Source organism: Panulirus ornatus, chromosome 6 (assembly GCF_036320965.1).
Source record: "Panulirus ornatus isolate Po-2019 chromosome 6, ASM3632096v1, whole genome shotgun sequence".
NCBI classification, from domain to species: Eukaryota; Metazoa; Arthropoda; class Malacostraca; order Decapoda; family Palinuridae; genus Panulirus; species Panulirus ornatus.
Genome location: NC_092229.1, coordinates 1,617,268 through 1,636,137, shown reverse-complemented (window position 1 = coordinate 1,636,137; position 18,870 = coordinate 1,617,268). Strand labels below are relative to the sequence as shown.

General features: G+C 45.2%; 1 protein-coding gene across 2 annotated transcripts in view; it reads right to left on the bottom strand.

Moving 5' to 3' along the window:
- The window catches only part of LOC139748985 (uncharacterized), a 261,271-nt gene that overhangs the window by 28,764 nt on the left and 213,637 nt on the right, over positions 1-18,870 (bottom strand). For both annotated transcript variants that reach the window (XM_071662339.1, XM_071662338.1), the window contains 2 exons: positions 10,642-10,854; positions 2,272-2,410 (listed from right to left, as the gene is read on the bottom strand). In XM_071662339.1, coding sequence (XP_071518440.1) covers positions 2,272-2,410; positions 10,642-10,854 — 352 coding nt within the window. The remainder of the gene's footprint in view (positions 1-2,271; positions 2,411-10,641; positions 10,855-18,870) is intronic.

The following is an 18,870-nucleotide window of genomic DNA, read 5'->3' as shown; positions in this document are numbered from 1 at the left end:
GAAAAAACAGCATTCTACAGTGAGCAAGACATGATGGTTCAGAGAAACAGTGTTATTCAGCAAACAATAAAAATTGTGAATGTTACCTCCTCGCCCTTATCATGATAATATCTTATCCTTTGCGCTCATAGGTAGGCTCGTATTCCAACTTCTTCCCAGCACTTCTAAAACATAGATCCTCTTCATCCATCTTTCTTTGCTTATCCTCTCCATATGTCTATACTCTTTCAATAAGTTCATCTCTCTCAGACTGTATACTACCACACCTCTCACTAAGTCACTCCTATCATGAGAAATTAGCTTCACAACACATTGTACACAAGCAGTCTATTTCTGAAAAATCTATCTTCTGTGTTCTGTAACCAGGGCCTAAAATTAACTGCCATTCAACACACCTGGAAAAACTGTACCTGAAATATATTCATCTTTGCCCTACAAAACAGTGACTTTTCCTTTCACACACTTTTCAATTCATCGAGTAAATTTCCCTCATTTAAAATCAAACTCAGATACATCTGGTCCCCTTGCCACATGCCTTTACAATGCATTTGTTTACATTAACACTTGCCTTCCTCCTTTCACAAATTCACAAATTCAGACACCAGCTTCTCAAGTTTCTCTTTTGAGTTTGCCACCATAGCCAGGTCATCTGCAAACAATTTATGACAACTTTCCCATGCCTTTCCTCTAGAATATTGTGAGCCTGCCTCTCACTCCAAGACCCATGTATTCACCTCCCTCACCACCCTGTCCAATGAGAGATTAAATAGTTATAACAGCACACATCCTTGAAACAGAACCATGTTCATCTGGAAGCATTTACCCTCCCTTCCAACTTTCATGATAAAAAATCTAGCTGCATTTAGTAGCATTCCTTCTACATCAAATATATTCCTGATAGCTCTGACAAGGAAACTCTGCTAACCCTATCATACTCTTTCTCTAAATACTGCATGCAAACCCCTCTCATTCTAAAAACATTTCTTATAAATCTTTCAGATAAGGAACATGATCCATATATCTTCTACCAATCCTGAATCCACATTTTCATTCCCCTGTTTGAAGCTATTTACATGCTACCCCCTCTTTTGATTACCACTTTCCCATACACATCTATCTATACGAAAATAGTGCACAGAAACGCGCACCTTCATAGAACATACAAACCTCTAACAACCAGGATCGAACCCGGGACCCTGTGCAACATCTATCTATCTATATTTCTGATGCCTGTTCCCTTTGGAAACTCCCTCAAGAGGGTGGCCATGGCAAAAGAGTCTCCATGACTGGTGAACTCCAGTGCCACCTCCGAACCTTTGGTGCATCACCGTTAACTGGCCACTGGAAGAAGGGCAACTCTAGCGCAGTGTTTTCAGAGGTTCCTACCTACTGTTCCCACCAACTGCTGTTACCTAATGTGCCAACCTAATTTTCCCACTTCATACTCCAACCTACTACCGCTACCTAATGCTCCCAGCTAATGTTCCTACCTACCAGAGGTTCCTACCTACTGTTCCCACCAACTGCTGTTACCTAATGTGCCTACCTAATTTTCCCACTTCATACTCCAACCTACTACCGCTACCTAATGCTCCAAGCTAATGTTCCTACCTACCATTTTTACCTAATGTTTCTACTTTAAACCCCTGTCTAATGTTCCTACCTACTACTTATACCTAATGTTTCTACCTTACCTATCTAATGTTCCTACCTACTACTATCTACTGTTCCTACCATTTTGCTAAAAGGCAGGTATAGGAAATAGCACTGCAGAAAAATTTAGACTCAAGAAAAACGAGTTATGCAAGGGTTGTCAAGAGTAATGTGTGAAATGGAGAGATTGTATGTTTAAGGACAGACTGCCAACTGTCCACATGTGGGTGAGGCACACATTACCACCTATACTCAAAAGAGTAATACCTCTGTAATTCGAGCAGTCACTCTTGTCCCCTCTGTTTTTACATAAGGGCAAAAGACACTGTGATATCAGCCATAGTTGCTAACCTGTAATTTTCATTTATCAATTTTTTTTTGAGCTGCACAAAACCCATGTTTCTGTAGATTCCAGAAACAAGCAAAATAATCTTGAGATGCCAAGTACAGTGCATACAAAGGGGGATATAATCTTTCTAAACCTTTATTGCTTTGCTAAGTTGCAAATATCTTTATTAAAAAAAACTGTAGCTTGAATAAAGGCATCTTTTCCTTTAAAGCTTAAGGCAACAGGTAGTAATGCTGTACATAAAATATCTGGTACAAAATGAAACTTACTTTGATGTCAAGATGTGCAATTGCATGAGCATGGAGGAAGGCCAGACCACGAAGAACTTGTTGCAGGAGACCTCTGACCTCGGACTCTGGGAGGGAAACAGCCTCATCCAGCAGACGCTGAAGATCTCCACCACCAGCACTGCATATAAAGTTAGCTTTCAACTTTCTGATGATAACCGCCACAGAAATAATTTTTATACAATAGCTGATCAGCTTGTAGTTCCCCTTCAGGTCAGAAATATACATTTAAATGTGAGTGTGTGTGTGTGTGTATGTGTGCAATCAATTAATTGTACTATACAGGGAGTTCTACTACATCTTACGAACTCAGACATTTAAACATCTGTATACTGTACTAATGACATTCTTTTTGTCTAGTCTAATTTAACCACCTACCACGTTGTAGTAAACATTAATTCTTTAAGTTCTTTCTAACAAGCTTACTGCCAACCTTCTGGTTACTGTGGTATTACACCTCATAAAGAACTATTCTCAGTCTTCATCGTCACCACACTCTTTTCTTCCTCATTGAAGATGAACTTTGCCATCAGCCTCTCACAGCAGCGCAGCTATCTTAATTTAGGTAGTATCTTGGTCGCTTTTCTATGTACTCTCTCAGTTATATCTTTGTTATTCTTTAGGTAAAGTGACCAGATATGAGAGGCATGATCTAGCTTTAGTTTACGCTCTGAATAACTTACTAACCTTTCCTTATCCATACACTTAAATGCGGAAGCCCAACTTACTGAAGGGAATTCTGTGGCAGGAAGTCGTCACTCAACAGGTTTGTTTTTTGACCAATGTTACCCGACTGACATCTTTATCGGTTTGGTTTTGAGATGAAAAAGAAACTCGCCTACTTTTCAACTAAAGTAATATTTTGCTACTATCAGTTGCATTATCTCTTCTATGTTACAATTTTGATCAAATAAGTCTTTAAGTCTTTAAGAGTTTAAATAAATTCAAGTCTGACCTAACTCCTCAACAGTATATAATCACACTGTATATATTCTTATATACATCCACTGTATGTACATTATTAATCAAGCCAGGGGCGCAATTTCAGTGCTTGCCATAGCCAATATTTCCCCTAGATACGCCCCTGAGTATGGGTGAGAGCTTATAATCATGGTCCAACGTAAGTTAATCTATAATTTCTAATATACTAAAGTTGATCTTTTCTATGTTATCAGCTTTCAACATATCCTCAACTGAAATGTTCCACCTGTCCAGCACTGCTCCCGAATCCCGTATTCCATCTCTTCAGCTCTGTTCCTACACAGATGCTTTCCAACATTCTTTCCAAGTCTCCAACTTACTTCGGTTCTGCCCTTCCATAATAACTTTTCCTTGTTCTGAAATGACTCATGTTACCATCCAGCATAATCCCGAGGAATTCAAGTATCATATCTTATCTACTTTAATCTTTCCTTTAATGTAACCAATTTGAGGGTGTTTGTAGGGGTGTCCTCTACACTGAATATACTTCAAAGGTATCATTAGTGTCTCTTAATCTATAAACTTCAAGGTTATTCTGACATAAATTAAGACATGAGCATTCTCACCGCGATTCTTTTCATATGATTTTCTAGAATAATGTTAGGCATTGGGTTCTTCCCTAAGTGCCTTTCGCAGGTTGATTCTCTTATATAATTTCTTCTCATGCTGAAGTATTCAAAATTCAGCCATTTCTCCAATGTTTATATCAAATACTCATCTGAGTTAGATTTCACTGTCAGCTGAGAAATGCTGTACTCTTGACTTACCCCTATTTCTCTCATCCATAAAAAAGTTCTTCCGGCAAGTCATATGCATACCCACAAAACTTATTTTTGTTTTATCCAAACCTTAAGGGACACTACATTTTCTAACAGTGAGTGGGTACATCTGTTGTGTATTCGTTGCTCTCTTCCATTAAACTTTCGATGCCCTAAGAATTCTTATCCTAACATCATCACTGAAATCTTATTTAACAAACTTATAAGGTATAGCCCTAATGATCTCAGAACCCATCTATTTTTGTTTTTCAAGATGCTGTTAGCTTTCTTGTTTTTCCATACAATATATATATATATATATATATATATATATATATATATATATATATATATATATATATATATTTTTTTTTTTTTTTTTTTTATACTTTGTAGCTGTCTCCCGCGTTTGCGAGGTAGCGCAAGGAAACAGACGAAAGAAATGGCCCAACCCCCCCCCCCCCATACATACGTCCACACCCGCAAATATACATACCTACACAGCCTTCCATGGCTCACCCCAGACGCTTCACATGCCCTGCTTCAATCCACTGACAGCACGTCAACCCCGGTATACCACATCGCTCCAATTCACTCTATTCCTTGCCCTCCTTTCACCCTCCTGCATGTTCATATATATATATATATATATATATATATATATATATATATATATATATATATATATATATATATATATATATATATATATCATTATTATTATACTCTCGCTGTCTCCCGCATTAGCGAGGTAGCGCAAGGATACAGACAGTCTCTATCTGTCATGTATAATGCACCGAAACCACAGCTTCCTTTCCACACCCAGGCCACGATTAATCCCCAGCAATCTGGATTTGCGTTTCATCTTCAATCCTGCACACTATATGTAAATACTTTCGCCCCCGACTTGGTTCGTCTGACTACACTTTCGTCTGACTAAATACTTTCGCCCCCGACTTGGTTCGTCTGACTACACTTTCGTCTGACTACAATCTTGGAAACGTTAACTTACAACAGCGCATCTCCCTCTCCAGTTGCCTCCTCTAAACGTTACCTCACTCGTACTACTGGACACACTATACAAATTAATATTTGACTTTCCACGTGACGATTCCTGCCTCTCCTCGGGTGATGCATCTATCTTCGTCAAACTGAGATTATCACTGCAGGAAGAGTCAAGATATCTCTCCCTACTAACCGAAGTTCAACCATGGGCATGGGGCCGGAAATACTCTCTTTCCTCCAACTTCCCGAAATTACTGCAAATATATTGCTTTTATGATTTTTCACTGATAGGTCTTTCTGGCCCTCAGACAAAAGTATCTCTAAGAATTACTATCGTCCTACCTTCCCCTTACCACCCTGTTCCAGTGACATTATAGCTGTCAGACCTAATGAACAGAGCAACTCTTTTTGGTTCTCCTTCCTCATTTAACTCTACTTTGTATGACTCGAACTTTCTCTTATTCTATGAAGCACTTCTCATCAGACCTAAGCACTTCCCTAGTATCTCTTTGTGTATTGATAAAGGATCTTTTCTCTTTGGACATACGCAAGGTTTAAGGTGGACTGGTTGACACATTTCCCTGCGTTGTAAAGGAATGTGCTTGTAAACTCATGCTTACTTCTCCTTCCCGCTTCTATTTAAGTGTCAAAACTTTTCCCTTTCTTGGAAACAAGAACTGGTAATTCTATTCCTGAAAAATGTGACCTTTTTAAATCTTCCAATTAGTATCCAAGTACTTTCACTTTTATTTCCAGGGTTTTCCAATCTTTTCTTAAGCCCCATTTGTTTCAATATGACTTTTACAAGGCGATGTCCAATTGTGATAGCCTTTCCTATCTTTCTCATGTCTGGTCGACATGTGTGGGAGGCTGGGGCATCTTATGTTGTAAGCTTTCATAAATCGAAAGCATGTGAGACGGTGTGTCATCGAGGTGTGATCTCCAAGCTCTTCTTTTTCGCCTTTCCTCCAACGCTTTTCTGGTTTCCTCTCTGCTTGATGGAACTCTATAGCTGTGGATAGATTAGCCTCTAACTCTTTCGTTATGAACAGTGGCCGTTCTTCCGGCCTACCTCTTATGCTCTTCCTTCTTTTTATCAATGATTTCCTTTCCTCAACAGATAAAAAAGAACACTGACGACTCATACATTCCCCCATTTCCTTATACTCTTTCCCGTCTTCTCTTGGTCGAGTCATGTCTTGGCTCATCACAGCTGTATTTGCCATCTACTATACATCACAGCTGTATTTGCCATCTACTATACATCACAGCTGTATTTGCCATCTACTATACATCACAGCTGTATCTGCCATCTACTATACATCACAGCTGTATTTGCCATCTACTATACATCCCTCGTCTTAATCGTCCCAAAGACAAGCTAAATCAAATGTCTTCATTGTTCTATTCTCGTACATTGTCCTGCGAAACAGTTATTGAGTAAATTATGTTTTGCATAAACACATATTTGCATCTTGTACTTCGTCTGCCTCCTGACTAAGAAACATTATGTGTACTCATGGCTGCGCCGTTACGGAACCAAAGGCGTACAAGTTAGTAGGAGAAGTGCATGGTAGGGCATACAGCGGCCACGTCTGCCATAATGACTATCGTGTTGTGGCATAATGAAGGTGCAGCTGAAGCAGGCCAGCCACAGGTACAGCACTGCTTCAGGTCACCTAGTGGTGGTGGTACACATGCAGGCTAGCTAACCACAGACATCAAATGTTGTCAATGTATCTATCATTATTATTCTCGGTTTAATGTGGTAGATCAGGTACATACAGTCTCAGTAATATCATTCCTACACAACCTGCGTGTTACAGTTAAACGTATATTTCTACACTCATAAAAGTATTTCTTACATTTTCACTTTAAATGCTAAATTCACTCGTTAAGTGGGACTGGCTTCATGTGTTACCGGACTCTACCAGTTCGAAGTGAAAGAAAAGTCACTTTAGTGAAGCTGCACTACAGCAAGTATGGTTTCGTCAGAGCTTCTCACTCCACAGGAATTCATATTTCCCAGCTACTGGGAGCAGCGCAGCCTTGGAATGCTATAACCTTTGCAAAAAGGTCTTGGTGTAATTACAAATAAAGGAAAGAAAAGAAAAATCAACTCTAAACACAGAAAATGCTTCCACTACACCTGTTGATCCCCACTCAGTCGTTCTCTATCACTATCTCATATATCTCTTACCTTGATCGGTTTCGTGAAAGCATGTACCATATCTCTCGTGGTCTACATTTCTTCCTTATATCTCCTTATTGTACTGCTATATATTCCTAACCGACCTATCATCTGCCACACAATAACCGACCACAGCATCCTAGCATGCTGCTACTCATGCAGTATTTCTCACATCCTCCGTCTGTATCTCCTCCTCCTTCCAGGTGTGATATTTAAATCAACCGCCTCCTCTGCTCTTACACTGGACCTATCTTGATTTACGTATAAGCACGTGGCTGTCACATCCATTCACTAGCGTTCAGACGAGATTTTCAGGCAAACTTCTTGTAAGCCAAATTTTCTCTATTTTACGCTAATCTCAAATTCATTTTTCCCATTTCTATTCTAACTGAACTTTACTCCCAAATATTCAGTTCACTCACAACTTACAGTTCTTCACCAAGCAAACTGACTGTAGAATTAACCTCCATTTTCTTTCAGACACCAACGCGTTACTTTAATTCACATTCACTTTCAAAATTCACTTCCCATATACATCACAGAACCGGCCTACCACTCCACCCAACTCTTCCTCAGATTTAGCTAACAGCACACAATGGTGCTCCTGCTCCATCATGGTGTATCATACCAAAATGACGCCACTTCGCTGTCATCTTACACACTCTCATCCATCAAATAATTACGATGACACCATACAACCTTGACTGCTCTTCCATATTCATTTACAACCATTCCCTCACACTACCACTCACTCTAATCATGTGTACAACCATTCCCTCACACTACCACTCACTCTAATCATGTGCACAACCATTCCCTCACATTACCATTCACTCTAATCATGTGTACAACCATTCCCTCACATTACCACTCACTCTAATCATCTGTACAACCATTCCCTCACACTAACACTCACTCTAATCATGCGTACAACCATTCCCTCACACTAACACTCACTCTAATCATGCGTACAACCATTCCCTCACACTATCACTCACTCTAATCATGTGTACAACCATTCCCTCACACTACCACTCACTCTAATCATATGTACAACCATTCCCTCACACTACCACTCACTCAAATCATGAGTGCAACCATTCCCTCAGACTAACACTCACTCTAATCATGTGTACAACCATTCCCTCACACTACTACTCACTCTAATCATGTGTACAACCATTCCCTCACACTACCACTCACTCTAATCATATATACAACCATTCCCTCACACTACCACTCACTCTAATCATGTGTACAACCATTCCCTCACACTACCACTCACTCTAATCATGTGTACAACCATTCCCTCACATTACCACTCACTCTAATCATCTGTACAACCATTCCCTCACATTACCACTCACTCTAATCATGTGTAACCATTCCCTCACACTACCACTCACTCTAATCATGTGTACAACCATTCCCTCACACTACCACTCACTCTAATCATGTGTACAACCATTCCCTCACACTACCACTCACTCTAATCATGTGTACAACCATTCCCTAACACTACCACTCACTCTAATCATGTGTACAACCATTCCCTCACACTACCACTCACTCTAATCATGCGTACAACCATTCCCTCACACTACCACTCACTCTAATCATGCGTACAACCATTCCCTCACACTACCACTCACTCTAATCATGTGTACAACCATTCCCTCACACTACCACTCACTCTAATCATGCGTACAACCATTCCCTCACACTACCACTCACTCTAATCATGCGTACAACCATTCCCTCATATTACCACTCACTCTAATCATGTGTACAACCATTCCCTCACACTACTACTCACTCTAATCATGTGTACAACCATTCCCTCACATTACCACTCACTCTAATCATGTGTACAACCATTCCCTCACACTACCACTCACTCTAATCATGCGTACAACCATTCCCTCACACTACTACTCACTCTAATCATGTGTACAACTATTCCCTCACACTACCACTCACTCTAATCATGTGTACAACCATTCCCTCACACTACCACTCACTCTAATCATGTGTACAACCATTCCCTCACACTACCACTCACTCTAATCATGCGTACAATCATTCCCTCACACTACCACTCACTCTAATCATGCGTACAACCATTCCCTCACACTACCACTCACTCTAATCATGCGTACAACCATTCCCTCATATTACCACTCACTCTAATCATGTGTACAACCATTCCCTCACACTACTACTCACTCTAATCATGTGTACAACCATCTCCTCACATTACCACTCACTCTAATCATGTGTACAACCATTCCCTCACACCACCACTCACTCTAATCATGCGTACAACCATTCCCTCACACTACCACTCACTCTAATCATGTGTACAACCATTCCCTCACACTACCACTCACTCTAATCGTGTATAACCATTCCCTCACACTACCACTCACTCTAATCATTTGTACAACCATTCCCTCACACTACCACTCACTCTAATCATGTGTACAACCATTCCCTCACACTACCATTCACTCTAATCATGTGTACAACCATTCCCACACACTACCACTCACTCTAATCGTGTATAACCATTCCCTCACACTACCACTCACTCTAATCATTTGTACAACCATTCCCTCACACTACCACTCACTCTAATCATGTGTACAACCATTCCCTCACACTACCATTCACTCTTATCATGTGTACAACTTGACAGTATTAACAGGTGTACAATATGCACAACAGAGTTAATCCTTCACATAGTTTTCGTATAATATTAATTTTCCAAATCAGGCACCTCTGTATAAACATCTGTTTCCTCTAAATCTTTTCCCACTTCTTGTCTACAGTGGAAATTCAAAAACACAATCTCTCTAGCCTCTTCCCTCCCTAAATCGACTGAGGCCTTCACCAACACGGGTTCATTAAATTCTCTCAACATGGTCACTTTACTGTCCTGCCATAAAACATGCTATGCTAGGTGCACAGTCCTCTATAATCTATTGCATACATTAAATAAATACACTAAATAACTTTGCTAAAAGAGAAAAGGAATTCGTTTATTAGTAATCCCTAATATTAAAGCTTGAGAATGAAAAGGGAGCTTGGAAAATTGTCCTGAACAAATATTAAGATTATTAATCCTCAGGACACCTAGATACAGGTACACGGTAGCAGCGGGAGGTGGTATATCCCACCTGAGTTTCGCGTACATCCTCACACGCTCCAGATGACACAGAGGTCCACACAGGTGACACAGAGGTCCACACAGGTGACCAGAGGTCCACAGTGTGTGCAGGTGACACAGAAGTCCACAGTGTGTGCAGGTGACACAGAGGTCCATACAGGTGACACAGAGGTCCACAGTGTGTGCAGGCAGTAACCGGGATAACAAGACAGAGTGCGACACAGGAGGAGCAAAGGTTAGCCACTTACTACTCGAGGAGGATGATGTACTCGTTGGGCGTCTCGTAGACCTGGTGCAGGCGGACGATGTGAGGGTCACGTAACCCAAGCATTAGGACGGCCACCTCGTGCCTCGCCTCCCCTTCCAGCGACACGTTCTGGCGTCGCCGACGAACGTATTTAGCGGCGTACACCTGGCCCGTGGCGCGGTGGCGGGCGCGGCGAACTGCTGCAAACTTGCCCCTGCGGATGCGACATTTACAGCCTGTTATTGGTCAAGGTCACACACAACAGTGCTAAACACAAAGAGACTAATGTTAATATATAATAGTCAGAAATAAACCTGGATATTTCTAGTGTTGTATGGTATTCTCAATGTGCTTCTTGAGTAACTGCCCGTATTGCCACAAAACGACTACAATAACTCGCTCTCTTTCCACGTATGTCATCATATAACTGTACAAACATAAATGAATAAAACACTGAAATGAAAGATACATACATGTACACTTAGCACATATGTGTACTGGAAACAGTCATGGGCTGTACAGACTGTACACAGTAGCTTCACCAATCTGGCTCGTTCTGTATGCTATGTTCCTAAAGACTAATATATATATATATATATATATATATATATATATATATATATATATATATATATATATATATATATATATATATATATATGAGAGAGAGAGAGAGAGAGAGAGAGAGGTGAGCCTTAATGGGGAAACTCCTGATAACCACGAGGAAAATGAAACACGATAAGTTCCCTAGTGCACTATCGTGTAATGATCATATGGTCAGGGTAGGAAGATATAAGGAGACAGAAGACGTAGAACAGTTAGTTGATATACAAGGAAGAGACGTAGCTAAGACGCCGCTGGTAAACAAGCGTTACCGGATGATGGCTCAGGTTGGTGGGGCCGGGGTGGTCGTGGGGGCCAGGGTGGTCGTGGGGTCTAGGGTGGTCGTGGGGGCCAGGGTGGTCGTGGGGTCTAAGAGGGTCGTGGGGGCCAGGGAGGTCGTGGGGGCCAGGGTGGTCGTGGGGTCTAGGGTGGTCGTGGGGGCCAGGGAGGTCGTGGGGGCCAGGGAGGTCGTGGGGGCCAGGGTGGTCGTGGGGGCCAGGGAGGTCGTGGGGGCCAGGGTGGTCGTGGGGTCTAGGGTGGTCGTGGGGGCCAGGGTGGTCGTGGGATCTAGGGCGGTCGTGGGGGCCAGGGAGGTCGTGGGGGCCAGGGTGGTCGTGGGGGCCAGGGTGGTCGTGGGGGCTAGGGTGGTCGTGGGGGCCAGGGAGGTCGTGGGGTCTAGGGTGGTAGTTGGGCCAGGGTGGTCGTGGGGGCCAGGGTGGTCGTGGGGTCTAGGGTGGTAGTGGGGCCAGGGTGGTCGTGGGGGCCAGGGAGGTCGTGGGGGCCAGGGTGGTCGTGGGATCTAGGGCGGTCGTGGGGGCCAGGGAGGTCGTGGGGGCCAGGGTGATCGTGGGGGCCAGGGAGGTCGTGGGGGCCAGGGTGGTCGTGGGGGCCAGGGAGGTCGTGGGGGCCAGGGTGGTCGTGGGGGCCAGGGAGGTCGTGGGGGCCAGGGTGGTCGTGGGGGCCAGGGTGGTCGTGGGGGCCAGGGTGGTCGTGGGGTCTAGGGTGGTCGTGGGGGCCAGGGAGGTCGTGGGGGCCAGGGTGGTCGTGGGGGCCAGGGTGGTCGTGGGGGCCAGGGAGGTCGTGGGGGCCAGGGTGGTCGTGGGGGCCAGGGTGGTCGTGGGGGCCAGGGTGGTCGTGGGGTCTAGGGTGGTCGTGGGGGCCAGGGAGGTCGTGGGGGCCAGGGTGGTCGTGGGGTCTAGGGTGGTCGTGGGGGCCAGAGTGGTCGTGGGGGCCAGGGTGGTCGTGGGGGCCAGGGTGGTCGTGGGGGCCAGGGAGGTCGTGGGGGCCAGGGTGGTCGTGGGGGCCAGGGTGGTCGTGGGGTCTAGGGTGGTCGTGTGGGCCAGGGAGGTCGTGGGGGCCAGGGTGGTCGTGGGGTCTAGGGTGGTCGTGGGGGCCAGGGTGGTCGTGGGGGCCAGGGTGGTCGTGGGGGCCAGGGTGGTCGTGGGGGCCAGGGAGGTCGTGGGGGCCAGGGTGGTCGTGGGGGCCAGGGTGGTCGTGGGGGCCAGGGTGGTCGTGGGGGCCAGGGTGGTCGTGGCGTCTAGGGTGGTCGTGGGGGTCAGGGTGGTCGTGGGGTCTAGGGTGGTCGTGGGGGTCAGGGTGGTCGTGGCGTCTAGGGTGGTCGTGGAGGCCAGGGTGGTCGTGGGGGCCAGGTTGGTCGTGTGGGCCAGGGAGGTCGTGGGGGCCAGGGTGGTCGTGGGGTCTAGGGTGGTCGTGGGGGCCAGGGAGGTCGTGGGGGCCAGGGTGGTCGTGGGGGCCAGGGAGGTCGTGGGGGCCAGGGTGGTCGTGGGGGTCAGGGTGGTCGTGGGAGCCAGGGAGGTCGTGGGGGCCAGGGTGGTCGTGGGGGCCAGGGAGGTCGTGGGGGCCAGGGTGGTCGTGGGGTCTAGGGTGGTCGTGGAGGCCAGGGTGGTCGTGGGGGCCAGGGTGGTCGTGGGGGCCAGGGTGGTCGTGGGGGCCAGGGTGGTCGTGGGGGCCAGGGAGGTCGTGGGGTCTAGGGTGGTCGTGGAGGCCAGGGTGGTCGTGGGGGCCAGGGTGGTCGTGGGGGCCAGGGTGGTCGTGGGGGCCAGGGTGGTCGTGGGGGCCAGGGTGGTCGTGGGGTCTAGGGTGGTCGTGGGGGTCAGGAGGGTCATGAAGGGGGGGGGGGGGTCTCCACACGGTGGCTGATGCCCAGCCTGGGCCAGTCAACCGTCCGCTCAGACTCGGTGAATTATGCAGGCGCTACTTTCCGCTGCTGCTGCTGCTGCTGCTGCTGCTGCTGTTCTCAATGCTTTTAAGGCTGCTACTGCTCTTGTTACTGCTGTTACTGTTGTTGCTGGTGTTACTGCTGTTACTGTTGTTGTTGTTACTGCTGCTTGTTGTTGTTGTGTTACGGTTGGCATTGTTCCTGGTGGCCGGGGGTGGACTCAGGTGATAACATGTACACAGAAACAACATGATGGTGTGTCGAGAGGCAGGGAGAGGCCGCCCTCGGGAGAGGCAGGGAGAGGCCGTCCTCGGGAGAGGCAGGGAGAGGCCGTCCTCGGGAGAGGCAGGGAGAGGCCGTCCTCGGGAGAGGCAGGGAGAGGCCGTCCTCGGGAGAGGCAGGGAGAGGCCGTCCTCGGAAGAGGCAGGGAGAGGCCGTCCTCGGGAGAGGCAGGGAGAGGCCGTCCTCGGAAGAGGCAGGGAGAGGCAGGGAGAGGCCGTCCTCGGGAGAGGCAGGGAGAGGCCGTCCTCGGAAGAGGCAGGGAGAGGCCGTCCTCGGAAGAGGCAGGGAGAGGCAGTCCTCGGGAGAGGCAGGGAGAGGCCGTCCTCGGAAGAGGCAGGGAGAGGCCGTCCTCGGGAGAGGCAGGGAGAGGCAGTCCTCTGATGCTGCCATTCACAGTAAGTCCGTCATACGACTTTACTTCGGCTAGGTAACGCTTGTACTCTCGAATCTTGCCCCACTGTACCTCACAAGTACATGCCTCTGTCAACACATAAAGACGTATCCTCACCAACATAAAACATAACAGTTTTAGTATACTTACCAGGAAGGTATACCACATCTGCTATACACGACATCTTGCTGGAAAAAAAATATCTGACAGACAATAAGACATGTTTGTCTCTGACTGCGACCTCGTCCTCAATAACGCACTGACCTCACACATACGCACTGACCTCAGACATACGCACTGACCTCAGACATACGCACTGACCTCAGACATACGCACTGACCTCACACATACGCACTGACCTCAGACATACGCACTGACCTCAGACATACGCACTGACTTCAGACATACGCACTGACTTCAGACATACGCACTGACTTCAGACATAAGCACCGACCTCAGACATACGCTCAAACGATATGGTGAACGTGAGAGGCAACGTTGCAGACATGTGTAGGATTATCAGTCGTCATGACGTCATTAAGAGCACGTGACCTCCCCAGTCTTAAAGTGACCTCCAGCCAACCAGCCGACCCTCACCAGGTGATCACACGTCTCCTGACCTGACTGCTCATGATGATGATCACCTCTACTTTTATATCAAAAGCTCCAGTCACAATCCAGTCACAATACAGTAATAACACAGTCACAATCCAGTAACAATTCAGTCACAAGCTAGTCACAATACAGTCACAATACAGTAACAATAATCACAATACAGTAACAATACAGTCACAAGTCACAATACAATCACAATACAGTCACAAGACAGACAATACAGACACAATACAGTCACAAGCTAGTCACAATACAGTCACAAGACAGAACTTCTCGACAGGACCAAACTTGAGAGAGAGAGAGAGAGAGAGAGAGAGAGAGAGAGAGAGAGAGAGAGAGAGAGAGAGAGAGAGAGAGAGAGAGAGAGAGAGAGAGAGAACGTCGTTAGTTTAAAAAAAATATTTCGTACATTACAGATTAATTCGGTAACTTCTAAATTTTTTCTCCTTAGCAGGACTGGTGAGTCCGTATTTTTTTTCCCCAAGAGGGGTGTATCATACTTTGTCGCTGTCTCCCGCGTTAGCGAGGTAGCGCAAGGAAACAGATGAAAGAATGGTCCAACCCACCCACATACACGTGTATATACATAAAAGCCCACACACGAACATATACACCTATATCAACGTATACATACATATACATTCACAGACATATACATATATACACATGTACATATTCATACTTGCTGCCTTCATCCATTCTCGTCGCCACCCCGCCACACATGAAATGGCACCCCCCTTCCTCCTGCGTGCGAGAGAGGTAGCGCTAGGAAAAGACAACAAAGGCCACATTCGTTCACACTCAGTGTCAAGCTGTCATGAAAGAATACTTCCCACGTATTCCCTGCGTGTCATAGAAGGCGACTAAAAGGGGAGGGAGCGGGGGGCTGGAAATCCTCCCCTCTCGTTTTTTTTTTTTTTTTTTTTTTTTCAAAAGAAGGAACAGAGAAGGGGGCCAGGTGAGGATATTCCCTCAAAGGCCCAGTCCTCTGTTCTTAACGCTACTTTGCTAATGCGGGAAATGGCGAATAGTTTGAAAGAAAGAAAAGATATATATATATATATATATATATATATATATATATATATATATATATATATATATATATATATATATATATATATATATATGGGGATAGGGGAGAAAGAATACTTCCCACGTATTCCCTGCGTGTCGTAGAAGGCGACTAAAAGGGGAGGGAGCAGGAGGCTGGAAATCCTCCCCTCTCACTTTTTTTTTTTAATTTTCCAAAAGAGGGAACAGAGAAGGGGCCCAGGTGAGGATATTCCCTCAAGGGCCCAGTCCTCTGTTCTCAACGCTACCTCGCTAATGCGGGAAATGGCGAATAGTATGAAAGAATATATATATATATATATATACATATATATATATATATATATATATATATATATATATATATATATATTATATATATATATATATGTATATATATGTATATGTATATATATATATATACATATATTTATATATATTTTTTTTTGCTTTATCGCTGTCTCCCGCGTTTGCGAGGTAGCGCAAGAAAAAAGACGAAAGAAATGGCCCAACCCACCCCCATACACGTGTATATACATACACGTCCACACACGCAAATATACATACCTACACAGCTTTCCATGGTTTACCCCAGACGCTTCACATGCCCTGATTCAATCCACTGACAGCACGTCAACCCCGGTATACCATATCGATCCAATTCACTCTATTCCTTGCCCTCTTTTCACCCTCCTGCATGTTCAGGCCCCGATCACACAAAATCTTTTTCACTCCATCTTTCCACCTCCAATTTGGTCTCCCGCTTCTCCTCGTTCCCTCCACCTCCGACACTTATATCCTCTTGGTCAATCTTTCCTCACTCATTCTCTCCATGTGCCCAAACCATTTCAAAACACCCTCTTCTGCTCTCTCAACCACGCTCTTTTCATTTCCACACATCTCTCTTACCCTTACGTTACTTACTCGATCAAACCACCTCACACCACACATTGTCCTCAAACATCTCATTTCCAGCACATCCACCCTCCTGCGCACAACTCTATCCATAGCCCACGCCTCGCAACCATACAACATCGTTGGAACCACTAATCCTTCAAACATACCCATTTTTGCTTTCCGAGATAATCTTCTCGACTTCCAAACATTCTTCAAGGCTCCCAGGATTTTCGCCCCCTCCCCCACCCTATGATTCACTTCCGCTTCCATGGTTCCATCCGCTGCCAGATCCACTCCCAGATATCTAAAACACTTTACTTCCTCCAGTTTTTCTCCATTCAAACTTACCTCCCAATTGACTTGACCCTCAACCCTACTGTACCTAATAACCTTGCTCTTATTCACATTTACTCTTAACTTTCTTCTTTCACACACTTTACCAAACTCAGTCACCAGCTTCTGCAGTTTCTCACATGAATCAGCCACCAGCGCTGTATCATCAGCGAACAACAACTGATTCACTTCCCAAGCTCTCTCATCCACAACAGACTTCATACTTGCCCCTCTTTCCAAAACTCTTGCATTCACCTCCCTAACAACACCATCCATAAACAAATTAAACAACCATGGAGACATCACACACCCCTGCCGCAAACCTACATTCACTGAGAACCAATCACTTTCCTCTCTTCCTACACGTACACATGCCTTACATCCTCGATAAAAACTTTTCACTGCTTCTAACAACTTGCCTCCCACACCATATATTCTTAATACCTTCCACAGAGCATCTCTATCAACTCTATCATATGCCTTCTCCAGATCCATAAATGCTACATACAAATCCATTTGCTTTTCTAAGTATTTCTCACATACATTCTTCAAAGCAAACACCTGATCCACACATCCTCTACCACTTCTGAAACCACACTGCTCTTCCCCAATCTGATGCTCTGTACATGCCTTCACCCTCTCAATCAATACCCTCTCATATAATTTACCAGGAATACTCAACAAACTTATACCTCTGTAATTTGAGCACTCACTCTTATCCCCTTTGCCTTTGTACAATGGCACCATGCTCGCATTTCGCCAATCCTCAGGCACCTCACCATGAGTCATACATACATTAAATAACCTCACCAACCAGTCAACAATACAGTCACCCCCTTTTTAATAAATTCCACTGCAATACCATCCGAACCTGCTGCCTTGCCGGCTTTCATCTTCCGCAAAGCTTTTACTACCTCTTCTCTGTTTCCCAAATCATTTTCCCTAGCCATCTCACTTTGCACACCACCTCGACCAAAACACCCTATATCTGCCACTCTATCATCAAACACATTCAACAAACCTTCAAAATACTCACTCCATCTCCTTCTCACATCACCACTACTAGTTATCACCTCCCCATTTGCGCCCTTCACTGAAGTTCCCATTTGCTCCCTTGTCTTACGCACTTTATTTACCTCCTTCCAGAACGTCTTTTTATTCTCCCTATAATTTAATAATATTCTCTCACCCCAACTCTCATTTGCCCTCTTTTTCACCTCTTGCACCTTTCTCTTGACCTCCTGTCTCTTTCTTTTATACATCTCCCACTCAATTGCATTTTTTCCCTGCAAAAATCGTCCAAATGCCTCTCTCTTCTCTTTCACTAATAATCTTACTTCTTCATCCCACCACTCACTACCATTTCTAATCAACCCACCTCCCACTCTTCTCATGCCACAAGCATCTTTTGTGCAATCCATCACTGATTCCCTAAATACATCCCATTCCTCCCCCACTCCCCTTACTTCAAGTGTTCTCACCTTTTTCCATTCTGTACTCAGTCTCTCCTGGTACTTCCTCACACAAGTCTCCTTCCCAAGCTCACTTACTCTCACCACCCTCTTCACCCCAACATTCACTCTTCTTTTCTGAAAGCCCATACAAATCTTCACCTTAGCCTCCACAAGATAATGATCAGACATCCCTCCAGTTGCACCTCTCAGCACATTAACATCCAAAAGTCTCTCTTTCGCGCGCCTGTCAATTAACACGTAATCCAATAACGCTCTCTGGCCATCTCTCCTACTTACATACGTATACTTATGTATATCTCGCTTTTTAAACCAGGTTTTCCCAATCACCAGTCCTTTTTCAGCACATAAATCTACAAGCTCTTCACCATTTCCATTTACAACACTGAACACCCCATGTATACC